Source organism: Alosa pseudoharengus, unplaced genomic scaffold, assembly GCF_046254945.1.
Source record: "Alosa pseudoharengus isolate Yale_2024_CS ecotype anadromous, Long Island Sound unplaced genomic scaffold, YU_APseudo_1.1 YU_APseudo_1.1_scf_2, whole genome shotgun sequence".
NCBI classification, from domain to species: domain Eukaryota; kingdom Metazoa; phylum Chordata; class Actinopteri; order Clupeiformes; family Clupeidae; genus Alosa; species Alosa pseudoharengus.
The window spans coordinates 48749858-48765611 of NW_027468663.1; the positions used below are offsets into that span (position 1 = coordinate 48749858).

A 15754-nucleotide genomic window follows, 5' to 3' on the forward strand; every position below is an offset into this window, starting at 1 on the left:
AACTATTTCCGATTTCTCATCTGGAACAATCATGCTTTTGCTCAATTTTACTGTGCGCGCGCGTGTAGGGGTTTGTGGGACAGAAATTGTCAGAGAGGGGAACATGCTTGTGCTGGTGGGATAGAGTGTGGCTGCCTTCTGTTGTGCACCTGTAAAACGATTTGCTCTACGCAAGACATCAAGAACCAAATGCCATGTGACAGAAGTACCTCACCACTCCATTGGCTCTGTGGGAATGTGACATCAGCACATCTCCCTCCTTCTCTCCCTCCCTCTCCTTTCCATCTCTCCTTCTGGCTGTCTCCCATACTCGCTCTTTTGCTCGTGTCTTTCCTCTCCTGTCCTCAGAGTCCCCCCCTGTGTGATGGCGTGCGTCTCTACTGCTGCAGCGGCGACCGAGGCCTAGCCGACGGCCTTGCCCCTGCCTATCACAGCCGGCGCCTAGTAGCGATATTAATACGAACCCTGAGGGTTGGCGCGAGGTCTGCACGAGAGAGCCTGCCTACTCCCTGGCTGCTGTTTAGAATTATGAGCTGTTCAGCATCCTCTCTTGCTCGCATTTCCACGTCCAGCTCATTTCAGCTCTCGTGAGACTGAGGAATGAAAATCTGCAACCATGATGGAAGGTATGCAAAACTGATGTACCATCCTCGTATTATGTTCTTATTCCGCCAACAGTTTGGAGACGTATTAATCTCGCATCGTAGCGAAAAGTGCTCGTCCCTGATTAGCGGTATACCTGCAATACAACGTCAACACAGCAATAGCTCTCCCAATTACTCGCTTGTTTTGACTCTGGGCAAAATTAAGGAAGGAGATGTTGTATAGTGTAAAGGACGTCGGTGTTAGAGATGTGCGATTGTATCCCTCAAGGTTGCCCCTTGATGGCAATTAAGGGCGTTGTGAGGAGGTTGTTTCATTCCTGACAAACATGATGAGGCGTCCTCTGCACGCCCTTTCGTAGTTAAATCCAGCATTTAACTTAAAGGTTTCATGACTGATAAAACGTTGCACTAAATATTAAATGCGTGGGCGACATAGGAATGTCATATGGAAATTGTACCTTCCACCACTAATTATACTAAGTGCTCTGTCTCCAAAATTCAGTGAAGGCAAGATAGTGTTAAGGTTGTTGTCTTTTGAAAATCTAGACTTAGAATGACATTGTACAATGTTTCAGCCTATTCAGAATAGGGTGTTCGCACAGCCATAAAAACAAACTGACTCACGTCACATCCTTTTGTATTTGAGGTTGAGTTCCTTTGTAGTAAGCCTCGCAAGTGTTTCTGAACATGATCAATCAAAATCTATTTAGCACAAGTGACTTTGATAACAAGTTCTACCTGCATTGTGTAAACAAGTATTGCCTGGTTGGTTGGTTACTTTGTTTTATATTGGAACATCTAGCTTAGTATGATAGATGACAGGTGTGTCTGTGTGGATGCTCCATGTGTGGGATAATGATAAGCAGAATTATAGGTGGATGATGCTTTTGACATAGTCCAATTTTGTACATTTTTTTTGGGCTGACTAGTGCACCTTTAAGGTGACTTGGTAGCATTGATAACACAAGTGATTTTGCCCCACATGACACTATAAGAGGGTATCACTGTCTGACTTGTTCCACTGAAATGCAACGTATACAGAAAGAAACAACATAGGCAACCCTGCCTTCTCTTGTGTTTTCATGGGTTAGTAGTACTATATACTTGCTCATTGACTGATTGTGTATGAGGTCATATGAGTTTGGGTTTCTGCTTTTACATTTAACATTTATATTTTAACATTTTTAACATTTATATTTATGCATAAAGCACTGAATCTGTTACTGTCTGCTGCTATAACTGTTGGTCCACAATGACTGCTGGGATAGTGAAATCTTGACTTAAGGGCCTGTTTTCCCATCTGGTGCGCTTTATGTGTTTTGGGGCATTATTTCATGATTAAGAATATGGCCAGCACTTGGGGGCATTCATATGGGTATGTAAACAACATGAGATGGGGTGTTAATTAGGAAAATATTGCCCTAGGTATTAAGGGTTTGTATTGATTGAAATTCGTTTAAACTTTGTAACTTGCGTTATTACACGGAATTGTCTTTTCTTGGAATGTGTTAGTTCAGAGGAGTCAGTACACTTTAGTTTCTCACCCTGTGAATTACCATTTTGAATTGTATATTTAACATTATGAAATCTCTTTCTCTCACCCTTTCTCTCTCTCTCTCTCTCTTTCTCTCATTCCTTCATTCATTATTTCTCTCTCTCTGTCTGTTTCTGTATTACAATCAGGTTGGAAAAAACGTACCAGGAAGGCATTTGGTACTTTCAGGAAGAAAGAGAAAGACAATGACTCAACGTAAGTGTAGCTACTGGCAGGTTCACTCTTTTCTTATGTACCGTAATTGCATAGCAGCACAACAACCATCTGATGCAAACACAACAACCATGCAAACAATCCAGCAAGTATGGCCTTCATAGTGCATCTCTTGAGTACCGTTTGAATGCAAGGAACATGCTGAGAACATGTCAACCCAGTCGGAGAACAACTCACTTCACCTCTGCCTTTCTCTTACAGGGGCTCACCTGACAAAGACAGATCTGTACGTATACCAGCAGGGGCCAACCCTATTCTCAAATGATTGTATGCTCCCATACGCTTTTGATGCATAGCAGTCCCAGTAAAGGCCATTGTGTGTCATATTCACAATGTGTGTACTGGCACTTTCACATTCATGACCTGCAGTCTTTTTTTTGTATTCTTAGAAAAAGACTAATGGCGCTCCAAACGGATTCTATGGGGAGATTGATTGGGATCGCTATGTGAGTAAATTTTCTATTTGGAATTTTCTATTATGGTCTGGAAACATCCCAATGGTCTCCAGTTTGAGAGTCGCCTGGTTACCAAGCTGTTTATGTTGAGCATCGTAAGTGCAAACTGCTCAGATATAATGCAATATGGCAGACGGAAGCTATTTATTCTATTGCTGCTGCAATCTAATCATTAAAAGGCCTGTATTAGAATCAAGCTCTGAATGAAGTGTTCAGGTCTTGCTCTGCATTCATGTCTCCTGTTCCATTTGGACTCGGCATGATTTGAATGATTCCTGTGGTTGTTTTAATACAAGAGATTAGCCCGTCATATACTGGTTACCCTATCATCAATCGCTGGCCAAAACTGACTTTCAGCTGTGCTTGTGTGTTAAGTGCACAAACACATCTCGACCTGGCATGTTTTAAAAACAAAGCCTGGCCAAGAATTCCTGTATCCCCTTTTTGCTAAAAGATTAAGAATATCTATCATATTTGTCCGAAGGAGAATGCAGTGGTGGAGTCTTACATGTCTCAGTGTAGAGTTTTTTTTAGATGGGCACACAACTACAGACACAACTGGTGAAACTAAATCTTCCGACTGCAACATCATTATATCAATATTTCTGTTAGTGTATTCAATATCCAGTTTTTCACTATTAAACCCTCAGCACTCAATACAAACTTCTTTATTAGCAGGTGTCTGCAATTCTCTTAGAAATTGCAACAGTTGTTCATACACTCTCAGACACAAACACACACACACATACACGGACACGCGCACACACACACACACACACACACACACACACACACATGCACTCTACCTAAGTATTGACCATTGACGTTTTATGTTTTCTCAGAACTCCCCTGATGTGGATGATGAAGGATTCAGCATCAGACCAGGGGACCAATCCGAAGATATCCTTTCAATTGTGTTTTTGCTATGCTGGATTCTATGTCAACAAACTGTTTTTGTGTTGTTTTTGCTTGGCTAATGGCTTTTCCAGCTGAAATCAATGGACATATATCTCCCCACGAGGCCTGGGAGAGGACAGCAGGAGGTTAAAGTGGACAGTGCATGGGTCAATCAAGAGACCGGGCCCCACGAGAGGGAAAGGGGATGGTTCTGGTGAGGAGGCTGTGACATGAATATGAACTATTTTGATCTTTATTTAAACCTATACAGTGGATGTGGGATTTGTTTGGAAATCATTCACAGCACATGTCCTACGATTTGTTATATAGATATTATAATTCCGTGACCGTGTGCTTTACTATGATTAGGGAACTGGGATAAATGTTTAAAATCTAGGTTGAAAGGATTGTGTGTTGGTTTCCAGAAAGTCTCTCTCTCTCTCTCTCTCTCTCTCTCTCTCTCTCTCTCTCTCTCTCTCTCTCTCTCTCTCTCTCTCTACCCCCAAACTCAGTTTCTCTGATCAGTTTTAATTATCATGTCATGCATAACTTCTGTACATACCACACCAGCTGTGTTTGACAAACATACAGATCCCAGTAAGCTCCTTGACCAATCCATACGTGCCCTCAGAGCCAAGGCCTTCTCATCCAGTGAGTCAGAGGGCGAGGAGGACCACCTGAAGAAGTTTAAGATCAGGATCAAGCCCCTGGCCTCTGATAGCTCCAATTGCTCTGTCCCCACTATGGATGAACTGAAGGCTTCAGTGGGCACCTTGGCCCTTTCTCCCTCACCCCTGGTAAGTGTCAGGAGTCAGGACACACACATACACAACAAATATACAGCATACACATCACAATGCTGGCCATATTTTTTCATATGGTTTCATGTGTTTTGAAGTTATTTTTTTGTAAGCATGATGTTGTAAAGATCTAGCTTTTAACGTGTGTCGCTCTGTCTTCGTCTCTCTACCGCCCCTCCCCCGTACTGGCGTTGGTTTCTGACAGAGAAAAAGTCCGGTAAGCTTAGCTAATATCTTCACACATCTTCTGGCTTTGTCATTCGTCCTCTTACTCCCATTACTCTGGCCAAGATGGAGCTAGTCCATAAGAATATGGCAGCACTCCATCTCTCTACATCTTGTGCTGGGATTTCATGAGGCACCCGCTACATTTAATTATTTGGCATGCCCCTATTAATTGTGCTGTCTTGCGATGGATTTAATCAACCAAATGCTTCAGTACAGGAAGTATTTATTCACAGCAGTATTGTCACGGATGGGTGTCATCTACTGCTTGTCTTTGTACTGACTTTGATTTTCAGTTTCTGTAAATGTTGATTACAGCGTCTAAAATGCTAATCGTATTTTCAACTTGCGCCTAGTCTAATGCATGGCTTAACTAGCTTCATTTTTTTTTCAACTGATTTAATCTTTTTTTTTTTTCATTTGATTCACTACTCACTCTCTGACCAGGCCTATTCTTTCTTCCTTTTTGCTGACCTCAGAGACGAAGTCCAGTAAGTCCAACCCCCTTTTACCTGAATAGCAGAACTGTGTCCTATAACACATGTGCATATACTGTGAACAATGGTTCCTGCAGTTCATCCTTGCATAATGTTAGCATATGGCTAGTGGCTAGTCGTACTGTTGCATTAAATATCACATGTTTCACCTCAATCCTGATGCCCACATTAAAAGTCTGTGTTAGTAAAAGTCTTAGTGTAGATGGTTGGGTATGAGTTCTTGGCCTGTGGTGTTTGAAGTCTTTTGTTGGTGACATTTCTGTCTTGAGATTTGCACTCATCCATTGGAAACATGTGTAAGAAATTATCTATTCTTTCTCACTACAGTGTCAAATGAGAAGAAATCTTTCAAGTGAGTGCATATTTCATTATTTCACTTGTTCAGTGGACAGTGTAATAGAAATGGCATACACCCTGTGCCTATAGTTTCCTTATAGTGTGTAAAAGTAGTGGAAACAGATCATTAACACTATTAACAGCATTTTTATGACCGCATTCAGATCTACCACAACATTCGCAATTGCAGAGATGGACAGATGCCAAAATAGATTGTGGTAGTAATAACAGTGGTAATGACTTGAAGTGCTGAGGTAAAGATCTTCTCCCGCAGGCGAAGAGATCGCCAGGCCCAGACGTTCCACCCCTACACCAGGCCCTGAGCCTGACACTCCCAGGTCAGCCAATCACAGCTCACAGCTCTTGGTCATAGTGCTCACCCAAATGGGAAAGCTAAAGCCCCATCTCTTACTCTAACGAATGGGAAGATTGGCTAGTGCTGTGTGTTTGCACTGTATCATACTTGATACATACTTGTATGGTGTGCTAGTCGTGCTCTTAATCACATTTGCAAGATGGTATCTGTATACTGTGTGGTCTTACATTGCAGCAAAAGATCATCAGAGAATGCCAATACTTTCTTTGGTCCACCATTTGAAGCCAGCTTTGAAACGTTTGAAGCACAGCATTCAGAAGGTGTGTTGTTGAATTAGACTATTTAACTTTACATTTACTGTTATTTGTGGTTCCCACAATGAACTTTGAGGTACCGGTACACATTTGGACAAAAGTTTTCATGTTGCAGACAGTGAACTGAATTTAAATGTTCATATTTCAGTGTTCATTGTGGAGCCAGACTTCTGGTGTGAAACGAAAATTCAACCACCTTCACCTTTGGCCAGACCCTTTCCCTCTGGAGGTAACTCCTGATTATTATGTTCATCTGTACTGAGGTTGACCCAGGCTGGAGAGAGACTCAAACTGAACGTCCTCTGACAGATTCACAGAAATAAATACTGTGCATTGATTAAAGGTGCTCTAAGCGATGCCGCGCGTTTTTAACTTTTTTGTCACTTTGTTACTTTGTTACTTTTTGTCACTTACTGCAAACATCACCTAACCAACCGCTAGCTGTCTGTGTCCTGAATACACTGTAAAAAACGCAATCTCAGTGGACAGCCCAGGCTCCAAAAACAGCAACAAAAACAACCTGGGCAAACTTAGCCCATAAAAACATAACAAACTGTTCCAGCAAATCACAGAAGAGATGAGCGTTTAGGAGAGTTTCAATTGCACAGGAGCAGCATGGGAGGGAGGGGGAGGAAGTAGCGAGCTAGCTCTCTTTTTTGTTTGAAAGTCAACAGAAGTGACGTAACCCAGCATCGCTTAGAGCCCCTTTAATGTGTTTGTACATGTTTGGTCGCTTGTTTTGCAGCTCCTCCTCCTCTCCCTCCAAAGAACGTTCCAGCTACACCTCCCTGTCGTACTTCCAGCTCAGTGGGGTCATCAGGTACCAGTGAACATTTGCAGCCCATAATAATTATGCCGCTGCTTGGCCACCAATGGCCAATCAGAATTCAGCAGCCAAAACAATTTTGTGTAAATATTTAAATATATCCCAATAGCTTCCGTCACGTTTTAGGATTTTATTAGGAAATTAGGAAAAGTATTCTAAATTGTTGTGTAATGTCTTTTCATAAGGCTTTGATGTTCCTCCGCAGGTTACTACAGTGTGGTGCCCAGTGTAAGAGCAGACAGCTGTGCGTATGCAGATGGCCTACTGTCAGAGTCGTCTCCCATGCCCGACCTGGACAACGTCTTTGGCCCCCCTGACCCCCCCATATCTGCCGACGACACATTCCAGTTGGGCTGGGCCAGCTTCAGCGAGAGGCGGGGCTCCCCCACGAGACCCCCACCTCCCGATGAGCCGGCGCCTCCGCCTCCTCTCTGCTCCTCTCCTCCAGATTCTCCTCCGCTCCCGCTCCACATTTCCATACCTCCTCCGGACTCCCCTCCGCTGCCGCTCCACGTGCCCATTCCTCCACCGGACTCACCGCCGCCTTCGCCTCCGCCGGACTCGACCCCCACCAGCCCCCTGGGCCCCCCTCCCATGGCGCCCGTGCCTCCCCTGCCCACCGCCTTCATCCTGCCGGAGTCCTTTCCCGACTCACCAACACCACCACCACCGCCACCGTCACCGCCGCCACTTCCACCACCTCAACAGCAGGAGGAGGAGTTAGAGGATGAGGACGAGGAAGTGGAGGAGGAGGTGAAAGAGCTCTCACTGGCCTGCTCCTCTTCGTACCTCCCTCCCCCTCTACCAGCGGAGCGCTCCCCACTCACCTGTGCGCCCCCTCCACTGGGCGTCAGGTGGACCCCGGAGCCAGTGGTGGGCTCCCTGAGGGAAGCTTTCACGGCTTCGCCCAAAGAGTTTAGTCCGGGCTTGCGTGGAACACCACCCCCTCTGCCACCACTCACCTACAGGAGTGTGGTGTCCTCCCCAGGACCAGGGAGTGGTAAGTGTGCTGACTCACACACACACACACACACACAATCAGACACACACTTTACCCTGACACGCTGACAAAGACACAACACCTTAACATTGATAAGCTGGAGGGTGACTGTGGTGCAAGCGGCTGCAACATTTGTTCTACATTTGGGTCCAAGTGTCCATGGGGACCCGGGTTCAAATCCAACTCGTGGTCATTTCCCAATCCTACACCATCTCTCTCTCCCATTCGCTTCCTGTTACTCCTCACTGTCCTGTCTGAATACAGGCAAAAAGTCCAGAAACAAACTTTTAATAAACGCACCCAGGAAGTGGCCCTATTGCAGATGAGTAAAAGTGAAGGGTAACACGCTGTTCTCCTCAGGGCCATCCTCCCCTGCCCGGCCTGCCACACCCCTGTCCGCGGGAAGCCCCGTGCCCCCACTCCCGCCTCGGCCTTCGTCACGACCCAAACTACAGCCTGGGAAGTCCAGCGTCAGCGACCTGGTATGTAACATGGTCATCACGTATTAAGACTGCTTGTGGTATCTGAAACAATATCCGAGGTGTTATAAGCCTTATACCATAAGGTACTATATACTTATAAGATATTATAGGTACTATATGGTATAAATATTTGTGAAACTTGTGAAAAAAGTATTTTGAAATATTTCTAGTTTACATTATTGTAAATACAGAGCTTACCACATGAATATAAGGTATACAGTACGTATTTTACTAGACAAACTGATTGCCACTCACATGGCTCTCACCCTGACTCCTCAGTTCTTCCAAACTGTTATCAAGTTCAAGACACAGTGAGCTCCACATCCACCTCACTGACACAGAGAGACACCCGTCAGCCTGTCTCTCCTAAGGCCGATGGTAGTGTAGTGGTTAAGGAGCTGGGCTAGCGTGCAGTAGCCTGAAAGTTGTGGGTTCAATTCCCAGCTTTCACTGTTGTTCCCTTGAACAAGGCACTGAACCCCAAGTTGCTCCGGGGACAATGTAATCCTTTGTAATAGTTGACATACAAATGTAGAACTTTAATTACTCTTTCTGCTGTTAAAGAATGTGTTTGTGTTGTCTGTATGCTGCTGAGACCTTGAATTTCCCCTGGGGATCAATAAAGTATCTATCTATCTATCTATCTATCTATAAGTCACTTTGGACAACAGTGTCTGCTAAATGAATAAATGTAGATGTAAGCCCCCCCCCTCTCTCTCTCCCCCTCTCTCTCTCTCTCTCTCTCTCTCTCTCTCTCTCTCTCTCGTGTTGTAGTCCAGGTCGTTCAGCCCTCCGGTGCACTCCTGGAGCCCTCCTCCCTTTGCGCCGCTGGCCCGAGCGGAGAGCACCTCGTCCATCTCGTCGGTCACCTCTCTGAGCGCCGCCTCCACCCCCACCCTCTGCCTGCCCGTCTCCAGTAGGGATCCTCTGCAGTCTGTCGTCATTACTAATAAACCAGTGAACTGTGCTCGTCCAGTAGCTTTGTGTTCACTGTGAAAAGGCCTTTTTAGAGGTTTTTTTTTTAAACCATAGAAATATATTTGGCATATATAGAAAGAAATGTATTAATTGAATGTATACAGACAATGTGGCATCTATATGTAGGGAATGACATAATCTGTATATTATTATTAATGTTATTTTGTGTGCTCTCTCCCTCTCTCTCTCTCTCTCTCTCCCAGCATGCTCTAGAGGGCCCAGTCCCCTCACCATGGGGTCGCAGGACACCCTGCCTGTGGCCGCTGCCTTCACAGAGACCATCAGCGCTTACTTCAAAGGCGCTGACCCCAGCAAGTATGTTTGCCCCTCACAAACACCAACTTAAATCACATACGCACACACACACACACACACACACACACACACACACACACACACACACACACACACACACAAACACAAACACAAAGCAGGCTGTGATTCTGCTGCTTTAGTTCGTTGCCGACTTGGCTTGCAGGCCTTCCAATGCTGATTAGTGCTTGAAGGGAAAACACAAAGCACTGTTTGCCAGACTTTGACTAGAGGAATATCATTTTAAATATGTTAGTTGTTAGTTAATGATACCAATCATAGTTATCATCATGATTTAATGTGCATTGTCATTTTGCATTCGTGCAATATATTGTGCATGTATACTGTAAACAGTAATTGAGCCCATCACCTCTGTTTTGTTAGCGCTTTGCTCTATTTGTCTAGGCAGTTTTTGAAGTGTTTAACAATGTTTCATTCTCCATGTAATGTTTCACGACATTTTGCTGTAAAATAAATAATGGCGAGGTTTGTGGAGGTTGGGCAGGTGTTGCTGTGTGTGCTGCTGTGCTGTAGCTCAGGCTGATGTTCAGGGGGAACGGTGTTGTTTTGCTCAGGTGTGTGGTGAAGATCACTGGGGAGATGGTGCTCTCCTTCCCTGCTGGAATCACCCGGCACTTCGCTTCGCATCCCTCTCCCCCCGTGCTCACCTTCAGCATCACACACTACTCCCGTCTGGAGCAGGTCCTGCCTAACCCTCAGCTGCTCTGCTGGTAACCTACCTCACACACACAAACACACACACACACACGTGCACACACAAACACACACACTTAACAGTAGTGGCCTTGAGCTAACCATATCAAAGCTTTCTTCCCTGCATAAACGGTGGCAGTTTCAAGGGGTGTGTTTGTTCACTGCTGCCATGTTGGATACTGCTGTGCACAGAAACACACACACACACACACACACACACACACACACACACACATAGATTATACAAATACATTACCCACTGCACCTGCACAGCAAATGAAAGTACTATATCTATACTTATTCAACTATTGGATAAGGGTAAGACATCTGTTCAGCATTGTGGTATGAAGGAAAAGGCAACACTGGCACAGTGCTGTATTTTTGTCCTGAGATCCTCATTAAAAACTTAAACATACCGTAGGTGGCAAGCATTTTTCACTCCAATAATCCCTGAAACATACTGGCATTATAATTTTCTTTTTTAAAAGGTTAAAAGTCATAATCATGACGGCTCTTTACAGCAACACAGACCACTGTTCACTGACCCTAAAATGCACATACCAGTGTCTTCTTACACAACAGATGCTGACCTGTGCCTCTGTAGCCTAATAAATGTGGTGAAAGCCTAATTATTGCAAACTCTTCAGCAATTATAGACAGCAATTTGTCTCATCAGCCCCAGTGTGTGTAACAGGATCCATGGCAGTATGCATTACTTTCGCTGAGCCACGGGCCTTCCTTTCATGGCATTTGCTGACACCCCCTCAGGAAGTCCATATCAGGTGTCACTGTAACCCATTTAATTAGAGCCGTGTGTAAATACTGGTGTTGTGATGTTGCATTCTGATTCACAGTGAAACAACAGAGCCCAGCTCTGACACAAAGGAGTTCTGGGTGAACATGCCAAACCTGATGAGCCACCTAAAGAAAGTGGCTGATCAGAGGCCTCAAGCAACATACTACAATGTGGATATGCTCAAATACCAGGTGAGAGTTTGGCCATACTCCCATAACATTGGCCCTCATTCGTTACTAATGCCCTATATGTAACACTACTGTCTGTATATTGGTTGTTTGTGTAATACTGTAAAAAAAAAGCTGTTTACTAAAGTACTGTTTTAGTTTTTGTTGTTGTGTGGTTATTATCATAGTGCAATAAGTCCTATATTGTACTGTAATTTGTTGGTATAGTCAAGTTATAAGGCTTTACTGACATTTGTTTCACATTTGCATTGTGTTAAAAGGACATATTGCACTCACATACATGTTTTTTAAAACACTGATTTCAAGATGTGCCCTTCACCTGTTCACCAACAGAAGCTGTCAAATCCCTGAAAGCCTCTAATGTCTAAGTGTGCATCTTCCACCTCCAGGTGGCAGCAGAGGGCATCCAGTCCACCCCACTTAACCTGGCAGTTAGCTGGCGTGGTGATGCCACCAGCACCGACCTCAGGATAGACTACAAGTACAACTTGGAGGCTATGCCTGATCCCGTGCCCCTTACCAATATCAGCTTCATGGTGCCTGTGGATGGTGGCGTCGCCAAACTCCAAGCCATGCTCCCACCTGCTACTTGGTAATGCCTCAGTACCTCAGAATCTAGAGTACATTGTTTCCTAAACTAAGGGAAACACAAAAGCTGTACATGGTCCCTTTTTCTCACAAATCACCAGTTGCGGCTACATAGTAGTTCTCTGAAATGACTGTAAAGATGCTTGCTGTGGGGTCCATGTGTAGAGGCAAGCTAAACAATGATTCTAAAGTCTAGCCTGGTTCCATTTTATGCCTCTTGAAATTTTGATCGAGATCTTCTGCAAAGAAATGCTCATGTATTGGCTGTCTAAGGCTCTGCAAGATTCATAAAGACCTATCCATAAGTTGACCAAAGTCCAAGCTGTTTTCTTAGTCAAGCAATTATTGTATGATTTTGTATAGAACAACATCTGAATTATTTGCAGGGTTGTAATAATAAGCTATTTTACCTTTGAAGGAATCCAGAACAGCAGGAAATGCTTTGGAAGATTCCGGAACTTTCTCAGAAATCTGAAAATGGAGGTCAGTAATGTAGCCGTGTATTTGTGGTGTTTAGCTTGTACACATTCGTGTCTGAATGTTGCTGCTTATTCCTCATGTACTCTGACTCAGGAACAGAACTTAAAAGCAGTCTTCTTCCTTCCCATTAATTGCATAGCCACAGACAGTCACAAAGACAGAGTTCGACCATAAACCAAATAAATGTTCTCAATTAGCATCTGAGTATCAGTATGTAGGAGACCGAGTGCAGCCAATGGACTAATTTCACCTCTCTCTCTCTCTCTCCCTCTCTCTCTCTCTCTCGCTTTCTCTTTCTCTCTCTCTTCCCCCAGGAGTGGGTGCTCTGCTGGGGCGCTTTGCCCTGACGAATGGCCCCAGTAAGCCGTCCAGGCTAGCTGTGCAGTTCTCCAGCGAGGGAGCCACTCTTTCAGGCGCCAACTTCCAGTTAGCAGGGACTGGATATCGACTCTCCCTGGTCAAAAAGAGATTCTGTGCAGGTATCTTTACACTGTACCCCACTACCCCCCCCCCCCCCCCCCCCCCCATGTGTTGTTTGGGTGGAATAGTAAGTGGCTCGATCCAAGCCACTTTCTTTGTTTATAGAGCCAGGACTGTTTACAAATACCACAGTGTTTTGACTACACACACACACACACACACACACACACACACACACACACACACACACACACACACACACACACACACACACACACACACACACAGTGGGCAGCTAGAGTCCCATAAGGAGCAGTTTGCTGAACTTGACAAAAATGGTTTTGGATTAGTCATAGATTCTACCTTTAGTTCTATAACTAAAAGAAAACCCATCTATATGATGTTTAATGTTAAGATGCATCAGCAGTACTTTTTTTAATTATTTTTTATTTAACCTAGACGTGATTCACATAATGTCAGTCTAGGGAAACAATGTTCTATTTTTCTTCACAGGGAAATATATGGCTGATAACTGATGCTGCTGAAAATATGACCATATCTACAATGGCTTTAGACTGCTCTGCAGAAGGAAGGATATCTGTCTTTCATTCATGCGACAAACTGAGACAGAAATGAGAAGAACATTTTTAATTAAAAAAAAAAAATCTGAGATCCTTTATCTCAACAAAATTATATGTATTTAGAGAATAGTGTGTGTGTGTGTGTGTGTGTGTGTGTGTGTGTGAGAGAGAGAAAGACAGAGAAAGGGAGTTATGTGAACCTTGTATGCATACATTTATTACAAAGAAAATGTGCAATATCACAACTCCACAACTGAGTTTATGCAAGTTGACACTACCTTATCCTAATTTTTTCATATTCTATCGAATTTATATACATTCCTCTCTGTCACTTTTCCACCCACATCTGTTAGTGTAACAAAAATGCTAATTCAAATGGGGCACTCCTTGTCTCCAGTGCTGCTCAAGCCCTGTTTGAAACGCTGAGGAAAAAATAACTAGGATTAATTGCCTGTGATTATGATAACCCAACTATTTGTATGGGCCCATTATGTAATAGGAATATCACAGTACATGTCTTGACTAGTGTTCAATATTAACAATGGTGAGCAATATGTCATATGACAGTATGAGACTATAGTCTGACAACACAACTGTAGGAGAGGGACAATTCTAAACTAGCATGCAGCTGAAGTGAAATGACAAAAACACCCCCAAAGTCACTATACAACACGTCCCATAACCTTTTAGAAATATATTTGTAATGTGTGATAGCACTTTTTTCCTAGGTATGTAATCCTGAATGTGGAGTGATGTAATGAGAGTTTAGATAAGAGAGGCCTTGAGTTAACTTGGAATGATTTAAGGGTCTAGTTAGGCTTCAAAGACAGTTACACTGACCATTTAAATTATTGGAATTATATATGACAAGGGCAGGGTGCCTTGCTGACCGGCTATATTGACTTTGTGTAGAGTTTTTTATTTTTCCTGCAGTATTTTTGTGGAAAAAAAAATCCTCATGGACTGTTGACAGCTTCGTAGTCTAAATCAGTAGACACAAACTAGGTGAATTTTCAGTCTTTCAACATTCTGTGTTAAGGTTTGAAATGCATGACCTTGGGTTGGGGGGGGGGGGGGCATCATTTGTTTTCGTATTTCTTTCCATGGCACTCTAAAATCCAGATAATGTGTAGTGGCTGTTTTTCAGTCAACTTGCTCTTGAAATTTTGCACACAAGAAGACCTTAACCGTGTATATGAGAAAGATTTGGTGACTGAAATACAATTTGATCTCATACTGTATGTTAATTTGTTTTCCACAATGTGGAGTATTTTGTTTACCATTTTCCTGTAGCAATATTTCAAGAAATGATATGTAAAAATGTAAAATAAGAATAACTATTGCTATATCCACATGGATATAAGGTTTCTATGTGTGATCATAGAAATGTTCTATGTTGCTAAACAAGATGTCTTAGCCTTTACAACACATGACAGCACTTTATGATTTATATTTTGTTTTCTTTGTCAATTTCTTAATATATATCATTGACTTCATGTAATATATGTAATGGATTTAAATGGAGTTTCTGTCATTATCATTAGACAGTGTTTGTGTCCCCATGTATCACCTGAAGCCACAGTAGCTCTGTATGAATTCATTGTTGATCAAGTTGATTTGCACACGTTTGTTTGAGTCTCAAGAAAATGGTTTTGTTCCTCTTCGTATTGGCACTTTGCAATTTAGAGCAGTAATAGTCTAACTGTGTGTACATATTTTATCACAGTTTCTCCATGTCCCAACTTGTTTAAACTCTGCTCAGAGAACTTAATGTCATCATACCTGGCATGACTCAGATTCAGAGAAACTCTCCTGGATATATATTTAAGTGGAAAAAAATAAATGTCATCAAACAACCATACACCTCATAAACACATTAACCTGGGTCCCTTTTCCTTACAAATAAAACAAATCCAACAAATAACTGATATGATTCTTGATTATGACCCATGTTGCAAAAGACTGATATATCATGGTGTGACATTTATAGGGCTACCTAATAATCATTTTAAGGCAGCATGAAAAGCCAGTGACTCATTCACGCACGCATATAGCTACTTGTAGCAGGAAAGTGCATGGCCACTTATCTCTAAAGAAGAACAGAGATCAGAATGCATGGCCCTGAAGGTCTGTTCTCACAAGAACTAGGCCTAAGAACTATTATTTCTGTCTGTCA

The 15754-nt window shown here is 43.2% G+C and overlaps 2 protein-coding genes across 2 annotated transcripts; both read left to right on the forward strand.

Moving 5' to 3' along the window:
* Positions 1-323: 323 nt before the first annotated feature.
* On the forward strand, positions 324-4522 carry LOC143134719 (SH3-containing GRB2-like protein 3-interacting protein 1). Its single transcript, XM_076295315.1, has 6 exons — positions 324-626; positions 2289-2355; positions 2575-2599; positions 2763-2819; positions 3671-3939; positions 4357-4522. Exons 1-5 carry the CDS (start codon positions 617-619, stop codon positions 3803-3805), a joined length of 294 nt encoding a protein of 97 aa, XP_076151430.1. The 5' UTR covers positions 324-616; the 3' UTR covers positions 3806-3939; positions 4357-4522.
* A 591-nt stretch (positions 4523-5113) lies between these two features.
* sgip1b (SH3GL interacting endocytic adaptor 1b) lies at positions 5114-15205 on the forward strand. Its single transcript, XM_076295314.1, has 16 exons — positions 5114-5241; positions 5575-5599; positions 5858-5921; positions 6134-6219; positions 6362-6442; positions 6959-7033; positions 7245-8039; positions 8400-8521; positions 9296-9437; positions 9703-9814; positions 10387-10542; positions 11380-11512; positions 11899-12101; positions 12516-12580; positions 12892-13056; positions 13511-15205. The coding sequence occupies exons 2-16, from the start codon at positions 5581-5583 to the stop codon at positions 13531-13533; spliced, it is 2241 nt and encodes a 746-aa protein (XP_076151429.1). The 5' UTR covers positions 5114-5241; positions 5575-5580; the 3' UTR covers positions 13534-15205.
* Positions 15206-15754: the final 549 nt, after the last annotated feature.